General features: G+C 40.3%; 2 protein-coding genes across 6 annotated transcripts in view; both read right to left on the bottom strand.

Annotated features, from left to right (window-relative positions):
* Nucleotides 1-618: 618 nt before the first annotated feature.
* On the bottom strand, nt 619-9,165 carry MSMO1 (methylsterol monooxygenase 1). Its single transcript, XM_056490074.1, has 6 exons — nt 9,063-9,165; nt 7,107-7,416; nt 5,936-6,084; nt 4,919-5,045; nt 3,066-3,220; nt 619-1,572 (listed from the first exon to the last, which is right to left on the bottom strand). Exons 2-6 carry the CDS (start codon nt 7,359-7,361, stop codon nt 1,365-1,367), a joined length of 894 nt encoding a protein of 297 aa, XP_056346049.1. The 5' UTR covers nt 7,362-7,416; nt 9,063-9,165; the 3' UTR covers nt 619-1,364.
* Nucleotides 9,166-9,988: 823 nt separating this feature from the next.
* The window catches only part of KLHL2 (kelch like family member 2), a 54,589-nt gene continuing 50,088 nt past the window's right edge, over nt 9,989-14,489 (bottom strand). For 3 of the 5 annotated variants that reach the window (XM_056489576.1, XM_056489574.1, XM_056489578.1), the window contains 3 exons: nt 12,016-12,156; nt 11,726-11,869; nt 9,989-11,112 (listed from right to left, as the gene is read on the bottom strand). In XM_056489576.1, coding sequence (XP_056345551.1) covers nt 11,084-11,112; nt 11,726-11,869; nt 12,016-12,156 — 314 coding nt within the window. In that variant the 3' untranslated portion in view covers nt 9,989-11,083. The remainder of the gene's footprint in view (nt 11,113-11,725; nt 11,870-12,015; nt 12,157-14,489) is intronic. The other 2 variants (XM_056489577.1, XM_056489575.1) reach the window with 1 other exon arrangement.

Below are 14,489 nucleotides of genomic sequence, written 5' to 3'. Positions count from 1 at the left end.
GCATGTCATTAACACCTTACTTTTTGTTAGAAGCCTGATCTCATCTGCACTTTCACTGGATTGTCTGTTTTGGCAGTTATACCAGACTGCATGTGAAGCATCACTAAAATTCAGGTGTGGTCCTGAGTAAGCAAAACACTGGGAAGTCCTCTAAGTGACTTGTCAAGTAGACAAAGTGGTATTTGAAGTCTGAATGGAAGATCTTTTAAGGGTTTAAGCCCTTCTCAAATACTTCACTGTTATTTCCTGTGCAACAAATACTTACAGTAGATTCAAAAATATGAGACTACTGCATCTGTGACTAGTGCAACTCAAGTAGCAGACTCTGAGATTCTAGCTTGAGATCAAGCTGTAGCCTGAGAATGCACTCATCTCGAAAGATGTTGCTACATTGAGCAGTTTTATATCCAAGTCCTTCAAAACAAAACCAGCAGAATTTACATGTTCTCTGTTTCCATTTCTTACTGCCTCTGTAAGTAGTTTAACAGATGGCACTGCTGCAAACCATCCTAAGAAGTAATGCTTCTTCATTAAAGAGATGAAGAGAAAGACCCTATATCCAGCATGGTTTTATCACAGCTTTGTGTTTAAAAGCACATGAAAAGTACAATACACACATCAAACCAAACCACGTTTATTTCATCAGTCACAAGTGCAAATATAGCAACAAGTCAGATCAGCAAATTACAACACATAGAGAAGAATGTAATGTAAATGCTAAGTACACTGACAGATCAACTTCAAGAGAGCAGCAAAAAACAGTGTCTTCAAATAAAAACTTCTATTTTTTTTACCTGTAATTTAATATAACACAATAAATCTAGACCAGGAATGACTCTGATAACTCATGTTTAGCCAGGTATTCTGTTATTAGCAGTTCACATTATCCAGTGTGCAAGAGACCTGTCCAAGCTTCCTAGTAACAGACATTTTGGTTTTAAGCAACTTTTACCCAATATTTAAATAATACAGTGCTGATGCTTGTTAATAACTTCTGCTATTTCATATTATAAATTTAAGAATATATCTTTAAAAAAACTAAGACCAACTTCAGTGTACATACATAAGTCTACCTGGATCCAAAAATGGGCAACATTATAGATAAACCAATTCTTTTCTTGTAAAAAAAAAAAAAAAGAGAATAGACAGAAGTCATCTCTGTTTTTTCCATCATCTTTAAATCTGTAGTTAAAATATATGCAGTACTTATGTACAAAATAGAAAACATTCCCATTAGAAAGATACTGCAGTTCAATTAGCTGTTTTTTCCCCTCCCCTTAGTAGCCAGGGAACAAGATGTATGCTAAACACCAATCACTATTTTGCTTTACAGAAAAGCAAAAGTTGACTTTTACACTGGAAATTTAGTTAGCCTTCTTCTTTGCTATGCACTGTTTCTTCTTCTCTTTTTCTTGATAGGCAATGAACTGAGAGTCTGTGCCGAAGAGTCTGTCCCACCACGTGAAGGTCGAGGCGTAGTTGCCAATAAAGTTCATGTGATGGAAATCATGGAAACGGGCCCCAGCATAGAAAGGCACCAAATGAAGAGGGTTCAGAGGGACATCATAGCCACTACAAGGCAGAAAAAAAAAAAAAGGCACTAGGGTAAGGATTTTTCTGAGACATAAACAACAAAATGCAGACACTAAATTGTCATTTCAATGAAAGAAAGTATTTTATAGTATTCTAAGGTCCTAAGGTAATCACAATGATACTGGCTTAACATGAAAACAAGTTCCCTCCACTCCTAGCCAAATGACTGTAAATTATCCCACAATGGCTTTGGCACTTGCTTTTCAGCTTAGTTTACCAGGCAATACAAAAAACAAGTTGAAGCAAGTAACTTTAAACAAAATCACAGTGGCTGCCCTCCTGCTGGCTTAGCAGTTTTAACTAAGAGTGACTTTAGGAAGGAGGAACAAGAAGTAATATTAAGTGCAATCTATGACCATCAGCACAGCAGCTCATCAGAGAGCATCTTGAATTAACAGTTACTGTATGCCTACTCTTATTTCCAGCTTACTGCAAGTTCTTCAAATATTTAAAATCCAAATATATGATTAAAGTAAGATTAAAAGCAGAACAGTGCTCTAGAGGGATTCCAACTCCTTTGCTTAACAGTGCTGGAAAGCCTCTTACCACCACCTAGTGGGGAAAGTGCAAGCAATTAATTATAAAACCCTCATGTGAAGAACAAACTAAAATGATGATTATAATAAGAAATTTGTATTTTGTATCAATGAGTTTATGGTATGTCACAACATACACTTTGGGAAGTATACAAGAAAAACATGACTAAACCTGGAATGCCTTATACTATGAATTTACTGGTAGCTTATATTCCACTGAAACACTTGACACTCAACTTGCAATAAGACACTGCTTCATAATATATTTACAAATACAAGGTCAAGTGTTAATACTATAATTTCAAAATAAACCTCTTAGCAGCCTTGCCTCTTGAACACAAGAACTCATTCAGTTGTAGATGAACTAAACTAAGCCTCTTGGGATTTGCCCTAAGATTTTGGAGACAAATTTGAAATAAGTCAGTTCTACCACAGAGACAAGAAGTCTTGTCCTTTTTATAAACAAGGCATAAACAAATAAACAAAAGAAATTTATGCATTTATTTTAAAGAGAGTCAGTGGTCACAGAGCATAAAGTTTCTCTTGAGCAAGAAAACAGTTTGACAAAATGTTAAACAGAAAGAACTCCTGGCTGGAGTATCACATTTTGTAATTGATTTCTGGTGTTCCAATATGCATAAGATCACTTGCACACCAAACATCAATAGCCAGACATCCTAATCAGGTGCCTAGCTTTTCTAACCCTCCTTGAGATGCTCTAGCTGATAGTCCACACTCTTAATCAGCAAGACCTGCTGCTAACACAACCTCAAAACAGAAAAGATTGGTGACTCCCTAGGTTGTCTCCTTCTTTGTAAAACATAGAAAAGCATTTTAGTGCAAAATTAAAAGTACATCTCAGTGACAGGGACAGGTGAGTTTGAGACAGACATAAGGACAAGAGAAAAAATTATTAAGAAGCAATGAGCATCTCACCTGTGTACATCAATGGTTTCCATCAAGCGACAGATCACCCATGCCCACAGGAGAACCACATGGTTACAGAAAACAACAATTCCAATAAAAAAGCCAGCTCCCAGGATGAGTGTTTCCAGAGGATGAGCATATTCTGCTTGCATTCCAAATGGAGACTAGAAAGAGATAACAGACAGGGAACAGTCACCATTTTCAGTTTTATGTACTCTCAAATCAGAAGCACCATTTTGCAATGCTCTCCCTTTCCCACTACTTCACAAGACTACAACAGGACAAACAGAACAATGCTGTGGGCAAAGGGAATGGTATCATGGAGCGAGGACCATAACACACACACTTAGCTCTTCTTTGGAAAAACAGTATTCCAAGATCATAAAGGATTATCACTCTGTTAGTGATTCCAAACACTTCACTACTACTTGAAAAATTGAAAACTTTTATTTAGGCTTACCATCACCCCAGGTCAAAGCATTATTTCAGGAATATTAAAAGTGTTTGGCAAGCTCCTATCACCTATACATCCAGTCTTGGAAGCAGAAGAAAGAAGGAAGCCAAAATACTCTCAGAAGCAGGACTCACTTAGAAATTTATTATCAAAATAAAAATCCCTTATCTTTGACCATTTTATAAAATAAATTTGTAACCCTCAAATGTTATTTTGAGATTGATATAAAACATTTTTTCTCATATACATATACACACACACACCAGTCATTCCTACATTTGGTTTAGCAAAAAAAGACATTCCAAAAAGTTTTCACTCATAGAACACCATACAGAGAGAATAGTTTAAAAAAATTTAACCTAATGCTGAAGTTTATAAATAAGATCATCAGAAAAAAATTAAGTCCATTTTCTCTTAAGGGATACTTTAAAAACATCTCTTTTTACTGTCAGGAGAAGTTTTTAGTGAAACAGCCATTAGGCTACAGATCACTTCTGAGAGAACTGCTAACCACTCTTAAGAATAATGGCCAAAAGCTGCTCCAGCTAGAGACCTGAGGGGCTGCCAAGAGCAAGAGGAAGAGAGCAGCTGCTGCTGCAGATGTCTGTACATATGCATGCATCAATCCATATCAAGCACCTCTATTGTTGGCAGCATGCATAAAGCATCCCTGACCCAGCAGCTTGCAGTTTCCTTTTGGCACAGTCTAGGTCATACACAGCAGCACAGAAACACAGAGACTCCTGGTCTCCACAGGCAGTGCCACCTAAACACAGCAATATCATCTACAAAGTGCAGGCACTGCTGGATCCTACCTGGCTCCAGCCAAGGTTCATTGCCTGCTGCTCAATGCCAGCTCCAACACCACTAAATGCAGAACCACCCAAAATGTGTGATTTCCATGTATCTGTGTATTTGAATTGCATAATGGGCTATCCTAATTCCAGAGGCCCTTACCCAGAGCTGTAATCCCTTCCTTGAATCAAGCACATGAAGCACACACCCAGGTTGTGCAAGAGCTGCCTGTCTGATCATGTTCTGGGGATTCACATGCTCTGGTTAACAGCCCATGTGGTGGGGAACTGATGAAAAACCAAACCCAGACATCTACTGTTTCCCTTCCCCTAGCAATGAGACCTATATGTGCATTTTAAAAAGTCCACTTCACCTTGCTCTTAGATATGATCACACTTTAGCAAGAGTGTGATCTTTCATTTCACTGAAATGAAATCAAATTACAGGAGATATTTTCAGAAACAAAACCAATGACTGCTCTTGACAAAGGGCATCTAACCACACTGTCAAAGGAATACAAAACGCTTAGGTCTTTCAAATAAGGTGCTTAAGTAAGTTCTATGAAACATATACTATAAGCTATTATTAAAGAAAAAAATCAAGTAATACATACAACAAACTCATGGTGAACCTTATGGATATACTTGTATATTCTCTTGTGATGCAGCAATCTATGCAGAAAATAGTGCCAGGCATCCTCAATCACTGCACATCCGAAACACTGGGCAACCAGAACATACCTTCAAAAAGCAGAAGATCTATTAGTTATAGAAAATACTAGCAGACATATGTTCCTTAAAGAGAAAATAGTTTATATGCTAATAATGGTCAGAAATGTTTATACCTATTACTGACTGAATAGCAGTGTGCTTTTTTAACATGCTAAAAACATTAATTACCAGGTAAAAAGGCTGTGGAGCTCATCAGCTCATCTGTTGATATGCTGAAGTGAGTTAGCACACGTTAACTCACTTCAGTTACACAGTGTAACAAGCTGTTATTTCAATATTACAAATGGAGTCTACAGAGAGCAACCAGACTGTGTGAGACCTTGATAAAAAACATAGAGCTGTTTCAGCCATCTACACCAGAGAGCAAACAGCTCTCCAAGGAAGACGACCTTCTGTGATAAAAAACTACTGTTGGTACGGGGGCTGGGGGAGGAGGGGGCACTTATAGGTAATCCAGCTTTGTTCAAAAACCATCAGCTCAGTGCAAGAAAAAAAGACTGTGAAGGTGGAACATTCTCTCCTTTGAGGAACACTCTACCGCTATGATACAAAACAAGTTGGAAGGTAGAGACATTTAGGAGGAATAAAAAAAATTAGATGAATAAAACCCCCCAGAAAGTCCAACATCCGACCCACTCCACCAGGAATCTTGCTTTGCTTCCATAAACTCCCTCCTAATCCCCCTCTCTCCTAAAGATTAGAATAGTTTGGGGCCATTTAAAGAAATTTACAAAATTTGAATTAGCTCTTACAGCAGCTAAGCAACAAATAAAGGATGATCAACACAGTTGGCATTACGAAAACGTTATTTTCTATTAGAGTTGACAACACTACTTATTAAATATCCTGCCTCCAGCTGCATGTAACTCAGCACCACCATATCAGAAAAATCTACGTACCATCTCGGCATCTCTTCCCACCCATACGGGATGTTAAAATACTCTGTGAAGTAATAGGTACCACAAATCAGGGGAAGCTGAATGAAGAAGTGATTGAAGAGGAGGGTTTTGAAACACTTCCACTGCTTTTCCCATGTTTCTGGTTTATCCTAAAATGAAGCAAAAAGAATTAATTGTATTACATGTTTCTATTGCACACAAGTGAAGTGCTCCAAAAATTCATTGGAGTCAGTTTCATTTCACCTTGGAAGACAGATAACATGCCTTCCACTAATACAGATTAATTCAGGGAACACAAAAAACATAGGACTTGATTCAGTTTTATCAAAACCTCATTTTTCTAGGCTAGTGGTTTAAAATAAGCTGTCTTGTCAGTTACGTCCAAACCATTTTTGTTTTTTCAGTGTTTGCAGTTAACAGGAACATTTCATACTCAACAGTTTAACACAATCCAAGTTTGCTTTCCTTCTTCACACCACAGAATGCATTTCCATTGCTAAAATAATAAAAAGAGAGGCTAAAGAGACAAGCTCGTAAAGAAATAATTGTCTTGAAAACATCCAGTTTTTGCAGGAAGGCATTCTACCAACTACTGCACTGAATTCAGAAGCCATTGTTATTAATTTCTAATTCAAATGATAATGAACTAGGGGAAAGCAACGATTTTTAGATACTAGATGTGCCTTTGCCTCCAATTAAGAGTGTGCAATCCATCCCAGGCTTTCGTTATTGTCAAAATATTTCAAAATCCTTTCAATAGAATGTGCATAGAGGTACTTTGAAGAGCACTGCTATTAAATAAGCACACCATGTAATTATTTTATACTACTAAGATACACTTCTAACACCAGATGCTAGAACTGTATTCACCTTCCCCTGCTGATATAAAAACTATGTATATAAAATTTTAACAGTAAGACTAACGCACCCTTGCCCTCTATAGCACCATGGTGAAAAGCAAAACCCTTCCTCAGGAAAAAAAACCCTCCTTTTCTTCCCCAAAATCCACTTGTATTTCTCTCCTCAGAGTAATTTTACTTCATTGTTTCCAGGATGTCCAAGTGACAGATGAAATGGAACCACATACATTGAGAACCAGGATACTGTGATTATATGCTCTGCCTGATATGTTCAAAGACAAGTCAGTGTATAATTCATAAATTTATCTTACCTGTTGAATTTTATACTTTTGCATGTATGGTATAAACTGAAAGATAAATCCTGGTACACAGAGCAAAAAGTATGAAACTTCATGAACTAGAAGTGATCCCCAAGTTGCAATCTGGAACTTTGTGTAGTTATCCAGCATGTAATTCCAGGCATTTTTAAATGGTTGCTGCAGGGGATTGTCAGGTAAGAAAGAGTCTATATATTCCACTGCCAGATAAGCAGAGCTCAAGATATTAACGCTGTCATTCATGGCCATGGTTCAATCATAAAACATCACAATTACAGTTCTTCTGTAGTTGTCTGTAAGTAACCTGTAAATTTTGAGAAAAATTCAATAAACAGAAGTTAATCTTCAGAAAAAAACCCAAAAAAATTACATTATAATAGTCATTACCTAGTTTTAACATAAAAGCTGAGAAAGGACAGGAAAGACAGATTCTCTTCATAGAGAGTAGCCTAAAAGAACAAAGCTTTAGATTGGTGTGAGAGGCAAAACAATTTGAGAGGCAATCAGCTCCTAGGTTTTGAGACCATGTCAAGGGAGCAAAAGGATAACAAAGTATTAATTACTAGCCAAATTTATTTCAAGGCTTTTGCAGGATAATCGCATTCTGTACTAAAAGAGCAACGCAAAGGTTCAAAAAAGATTTAACAGATTAATTAACTGTAATTTGATTATCCAGTCCCATTTTTCTCATGGCTGCGAACCAAAGTCCTTGCAAATTACATCAACATTACATCAAGCTGTCTTGAGGCAATCCACCTTTTCCTGAGTAATGGACTTTTCCTCACAGCTCCCAAAACCACAAAGGCTGCATTCCTGCAGGTGCCCTGAACTCACACCATTTCCACAGACTAGGCTGTGTGTTGGTTTGGCTTGGAAGGGACCTTTCAACATCATTCACAGTCCAACCCTCTCAGGATGGGCAGGGACATTTTTCACAATATCAAGTAGCTCAAAGCACCATCCCACCTGGCCTTCAAACACTTCCAGGGATGGGGCATACACAACTTTTCTGCTCAACCTGTTCCAGTGTCCCAGCACTCTTATTGTAAAAAATATCATTCTTGTGCCAAATCTAAACCTATCTATTTTTCGTTTAAGAACACCGCCCTGTACTTTGTCACTACAAGTTTTAGCAAAAAAGCCCCCTTTATCTACCACAGTATGGAGTCCCTTGAACCTTCTCTTCTCCAGACTGCACAACCCAAACTCTTCCAGCCTCTCCCCACTGGTGTCCTCTGGCCATTTCCAGTGCCCTCCTCTGGAGCCCTCTGACAGATCCCTCTTCCACTCTCACACAGGTTTGCCACTCTCAGGCCAGAGAACACTGGTCCATCCCCAGCTGGTACACTTGGCTAAGTCCGACACAAGTCACAGAATTCCAGGCTGGAATAGAGCTCTGAGATCCTATGACTATGAGCCACCAACACCCTATCAACTAGACCACAGCACCAAGTGGCACATCCAGTCTTTCCCTAAACACCTCCGGGCAGGGTGACTCCATCACCACCCTGGGCAGCCCATTTCCGCGTGTAATTACCCTCACATATTAATCAGCATAGCAAGCCAGTATCCAACAGCATCTGCTATGGTTTTTCCTTCTTAGCAACAGCATCGCGATGCTGCCACTTCCCATTAACAGCAGAAGCATGGCAGCAGACGCCAAGGCAGCTCACCCACCGCCGCCACCGCCGAACAGCCGGGGAGCGGAGCGGCCGGGCTACACCGGGGCTGCACCGGGGCTGCACCGGGGCTCCCCCGCCCCGCCCGGCCCTGCCGGCCGGCGGACACGCCACCCACGCGCGGGGAACGCCAGGAGAGATGCGCTCCCTCGGGGAGCCCGCACCCCGGGCCGTGCCCGCCCGCACGCCGGGCCGTGCCCGCCCTCGCCCCTCGGCCCTCGGCCCTCGCCCCTCGCCCCTCGCCCCTCGCCCCTCGCCCCTCGCCCCTCACCTGGCGGCGGCAGCGGCGGCAGCGCCGACTGAGCAACAACAAGCCGCGGGCCGCCCGCGCCACCGCGCGCCGCCCATTGGCCGCCGCCGCGGCCCCGCCCGGCGCAGCCCCATTGGCCGGCGGGACGGAACGGCGCAGGGTCAGGCGGGCGGGGGGCGGGGCCGCCGCGGCTGCTCCCGCGCGGCCATTGGCTGGAGGGGTGGAGTGAGGATAGTGAGACCCCGGCGCGCGGCCAATGGGGCGGGAGCGCGGCCGGGTGACGCGCACGACGCCATGGGGCGGGGCGCGCGCGGGCGCGGCGGCGGGAGCGGCCCGGGCGGCGGGGCCGGGGTGCGCAGCGCTTCTGGGCCGGGCCGGTTCCCCGCCGCCCCCCGCTCTAAGCGCTCCCCTGCCGGGGCGACGCGGCTGCGGGCGGACCTGGTGGCACCCCAGCAGGTGCCCGCGCCCGCTCCCTGCTCCCGCGTTAATGGAAAGAGTGAAGTGCACAGGCGGCGGTGTTGTCATGGCAACAGCGGCCCACGGCCGCGCTCGCGGGTTGGTGTCATGCGGTGAAGGTGTACAATTGAAATAAAAGGTCCGCGTTCAAAGCCCTGCCTCGCCCCGCCGTGCGTCACGCCGCACATGGAGCTCGGGCACCTACGTGACTCCCAGCGCTGTCACCAATGTCACCAATGTCCCAGCCCAGGCGCTTTCACGGGAAGCCAGCGCGGCCATTCCGGCGCTCATAGGCAACCGCAGCTTTCGGAAACAGACCTGCGGCAAAACAGTGACTGCCTCCTAGACCTTCATAACTCTGCATTCGTCGGCATCCAGACCTCTGCAAGACCAGCCTCTCCCGGCTCCTTCCCCCCGCGACCCCCCCGGTTTATTCCACGGATTTTTTGGTTTGAGACTTGCATTGAGAAACACAAGTTTTAAGCGACCTGTTGGCATTAGTAAACAATGTACAAACTTTTATTTGAAGAAAATGTCTCAAATATGACAGTAACTTTGGTCATGTTAAAAGGAGGCCATCCAAGAACAAATAAAAATGTGCTGCTTTATAAGCATGGCCATACACAGTATATTCAGATATTGGCTAATAGAAGCTGAAATTACACGCATAAATAGGCCTTTGTACCATGCAAGTTCAACGCAATTGCATACATTCACTATAAATTTTCAGTTATTTTCATGCCAAATCACCTTTTGGATAAAAAGGTAAAAAAGAAGTAACATCTAAATGTGACCAAAATTGAACAGGAAAAAAAAAAAAAAAAAGTAAGTACAGACAACATTTTTATTAAAAAGATACTGAAATTGCATCTGCTCAAGAAGTGTTATACTGTCTCTGATCTCCTTCAGTGGGAATTAGTGTTAAGCATTGTTACATATCAAAAAATACATCTCTGTTTTACAACATAGTACTGACATATTCAAAGTACTGTGCCATATTATAAATAGTAAAATCAGGTTTTGAAGAGTTTCAAGAGAGAGCAATTTATGCTCACACAAACATATGCACATAGTATAGTTATGTAACAAAAGTTTTATAAAAGGAAACAAATTTACCCCATGCCAGTTTGAATTACTGAGGTGGGATTCAATACCTACAATGAAGACTGACAGTTCATTTCCTTAAATATATTTATTAGTCTCTGGAAAAAATAAGACAAAAATTTACTTTCACCAGAATGAATACACACCATTCTTCACTCACAATCCGTTTCTCAGTCATGACTGACAGAAGTCGTTCCTTATGAAAGTGTTGGGTTTTTTTTGAAGATCTTGCATTAAAAAAAAGGTCCACCAGACTTCAAAAGTTCAATCAGCTTCTGCTCAACTGCAGAATAATCCTACGAATTGCTTCTACCTCGAATAATCTTCATCATCTGTCATCTGTAATTGTAGACAGTCACATCTTCCACTGTGACTCAAGGTGCAGCTACAAGTAGAGAAGTGCTTAGATACTCAGTCACTTCAAATATGCTTGTAGAAGACTGCTTCTAGTGCATAATCAAGTTGAAAATCCCTTTTACTGATCATAATGGTTTGTCAATAACTGTAACACCTAGAGGGAGGGGGGGAAAAAGGGATAAATCTTTAGGCAGTATATTTTTTTTAATCAAGAAAAATAATTTAATATGATACATTGCAATTAGCATTTAACTGTGAACCAGCAACAATGTATATATTTTTCCCTAATTTCTTTTGGACACAAAGCTGTCTGAATCAGTGCAAAGTTCTGAAAATTTCTGTGACTTGGAAAAACCTGCGACTTTTCAAAGTTTAATTTTCCTATCAGGGAAATATATCCTTAACTTAAATAGCTAATTTAAAAAACTGCAGTTATTGAAGGAAAAGATTCCTGAAACAGCTCATATTCTAAATATCAAATCCCAAAGAATTTTGAAATTGGACCTCTTAGATTGAGACACATATTTCTTGTTAAAAAAACTGGTCATACCAGAATCATCTTTCTGAGTCATCACTTATGTGCTAAATCCTTCTTGAATACACTTTTTTTTTACTTGTAGTGAATAATTATTTGAAGTCATCGTTCAAAATGTACTATCAGATTCTTCCTACCCATTTTATTATCTTAGGTTTTATCTTAGACAAGACTCTGGATGCTTTGTCAAATAGACTTTAAAAAGTCTGTTAAAAATATCTACACGCCTTACCTGCATAGCTCCTTCCTGTACTCATACAAGATGACACAACTGTCCATTTATCAGTTGTTGGATTATAATACTCCACTGTTGATAAATTACAGGAACCGTCATCTCCTCCAACTACATACAAGAGACCATTTACAGCACAAACACCTAAAAAAGGGCAGGAAATCAGAATTAAAATTGGTAATTGACTTACACACCCCCCAAAAAGCATGTTTTTTATGAGAGCAGCAGAAATCCAGATCCATGCCATTCACAATCGACACTGGCACAATTTTGGTCATTGTTGAACATACCTGCATTCCTTCTGCACATGTTCATGTCTGCAACCTGCTTCCAGGTACTGGCAATGGGGTCAAACACTTCAACACTTTTTCTCACCAAAGGACCATCATGTCCACCTACTGCATACAATAAATTGTTTAACACACCAACACCTGCAAACATATGAAAATATGCAGAATTAACCAGAGAATTATTTGAATGATATAAAGGAGAAACAACAAATATGTCAGCTAACATAAATCCTTCATTAAGTCAATGTTGGAAACTATTTCAGAAAACATTTGGGTCAGGATGCATTAAAGCAGAGAGACAGTAACTACAGCAAGACACTGATAAAATGCCTTGCATGCCCATCTACCATATTGCAGCATACAAACACCAGAGCTGTTCTGCAACAGAAGATTTAGAAAATTTTGGACATAAAATGACGTGCAGGAAAATGAGGCTTGTTGAAATTTAGGACTAATTAGAAGTGACAGTAAATGAGACAAGGTGCTCAGCCAGCATAACAGAAATCTGACAAGATGATAAAGTATAAGTGAACTTTTAGAAAGTAAAAACTGCACAGTACAGAGGATAAAAGCTGAATGGATAGACATTATACAATAGGGATGTTTCCACTGAAGTGTTGGAATACCTTGTAAACAGATGGAACAGAAGTAAACAGTTAGCAGTGAGTACCTTCTCTGGGATTTGAAGAACACCAAGCGTCTTTGAACCAAGCTTCAGTTATCAAAATATCCAAAAGAATATTAAAGGATGTCCTTTAATCCTAAGGTCTCCTTTACTTTGCAACAAAAGTTTATCAATCTGTGAGCTTGGAATAAAGGCGTGAGTAAAGCTATTTCTATCTACTTGCTATTTGGGCTGCATATATTGAAAAGATGGAAATGGGGGAAGCAGAAATAAAAGCCTGTTTATTTATTCCTCCCTTTATAATGTACTATTAGAAACCAAACATAATAAATTTCAGAAATGTAGGAGTTTTTTTGCATTAAAACTTCTGAGTGATGGACCATAAAGACAACTAAAAAAGCACTTCTATGAAAGTATACTGGGAAATCTAATAAATGCCACATTTAAGACTATGAAATTCAAAGCAGAGATACAGATTTGCAAATACAGCTCATAAAGTATTCCATGGAAAAGGACCACTTAAAATCTTTTAAAGGAAAACAACAAATATGAATGTGAAAAATCAGATAACTTCCTCAAAGGAAAAAAAAAAATTTGGAGGAAAAAAAAAAAAAAAAAAGGAGGGAAAAAAAGAAGAGAACCCCGAGACCTTAACAACCAGCTGAAATATCTTTAAAAACACATCACTAATTCTGTATTTAAAAGCCATTTCTACATGTGGAGAGAAATGACTCCTGGTGAAATGACTAAACTTATTAGAGACCGATTTTAATAATTAAGAGAGGAAAGAAACATGGAAGCTAATTAGTACTGTAAATCTGAAAAATAGCTTCTTAATAGGACAGTCTTAGAAATCATGCTATTTAGTGTTTTATCAGTGATATTTACTATTAGCATTTCCCCATATCCTTCCCAGTTAATTTAATTCCTCTTTTATTTCTATTATTTCTAGCTATCATGCCACAGTACGGTATGACAACTTTTCTTTCTCCCACCCTGATCACACTTTATTAGACAGGATAGGATAACATTCATCTTTTGTGGAATTGAACATTACAGAGCTAGAAGGAGGGCTATGATTTTCAGTTTAAATATGGGACGATATAAATCCCCCCACCCATGCTTTCAATTGAGTTACTGGCCTTCCTATTCAGTGTGTAGAGCTTTCCCTCTGCCACATTGCCACTTTTTTTCTTTCATAGCTCCTTATTTTTAATAATGTCCTCCGTTCCTCCATGGTGCTTCATTTTCCCTTAATCCCACACCCAGTTTCCAGGTCCTACCTTATTTCTTGCTCCTTCCGTCTGTATCCTCTTGTTGCCGTCTTCTGACTTCTCCTTTCTTTGTTATTTTTCTTTCCTGCCCATTTTTCAGGACCCTGTCTTATATCTCTCAGCCCTCCCAAATGGCCTATATCTGGATCTGAAGTTCCTCCTCCCAATATGTTGCTGGAAACAGATCTGTCCCCGTATTGATCAGTGAGAAGCAGTGGGTACTAAAGAAGAGTAACTGAGGGTTAACCTCTGAAAAGTTGCTTTTGAGTGAAGCTGAAGCAGTAGGAACAGAAGAGATGAGCTTAAGTTCTTTGAGATGACTGGACATCCAAAAGTTTAATACAGGAACAAAATTCTCTTTAGTTAGCCCCCATAAGACCACCAGGACTGATTGCCAGTTGAAACAGTTCTGGTGGGTTTGGCTATTTGGCCTCTATAGCCAAACTCAATCAACAGTCACATTACCACCCACTCCTCTGCCATGCAAAAATACAATTTTTCGTGTATCTAACAGAGTGGCACAGAAGAATGTTGATTATTTTACTCAATTATATGAATCTGGAATTAGTGTCTAC

The sequence above is a fragment of the Oenanthe melanoleuca genome, chromosome 4 (genome assembly GCF_029582105.1).
Source record: "Oenanthe melanoleuca isolate GR-GAL-2019-014 chromosome 4, OMel1.0, whole genome shotgun sequence".
NCBI lineage: Eukaryota > Metazoa > Chordata > Aves > Passeriformes > Muscicapidae > Oenanthe > Oenanthe melanoleuca.
This window is presented reverse-complemented; position numbering and strand designations above follow the sequence as displayed.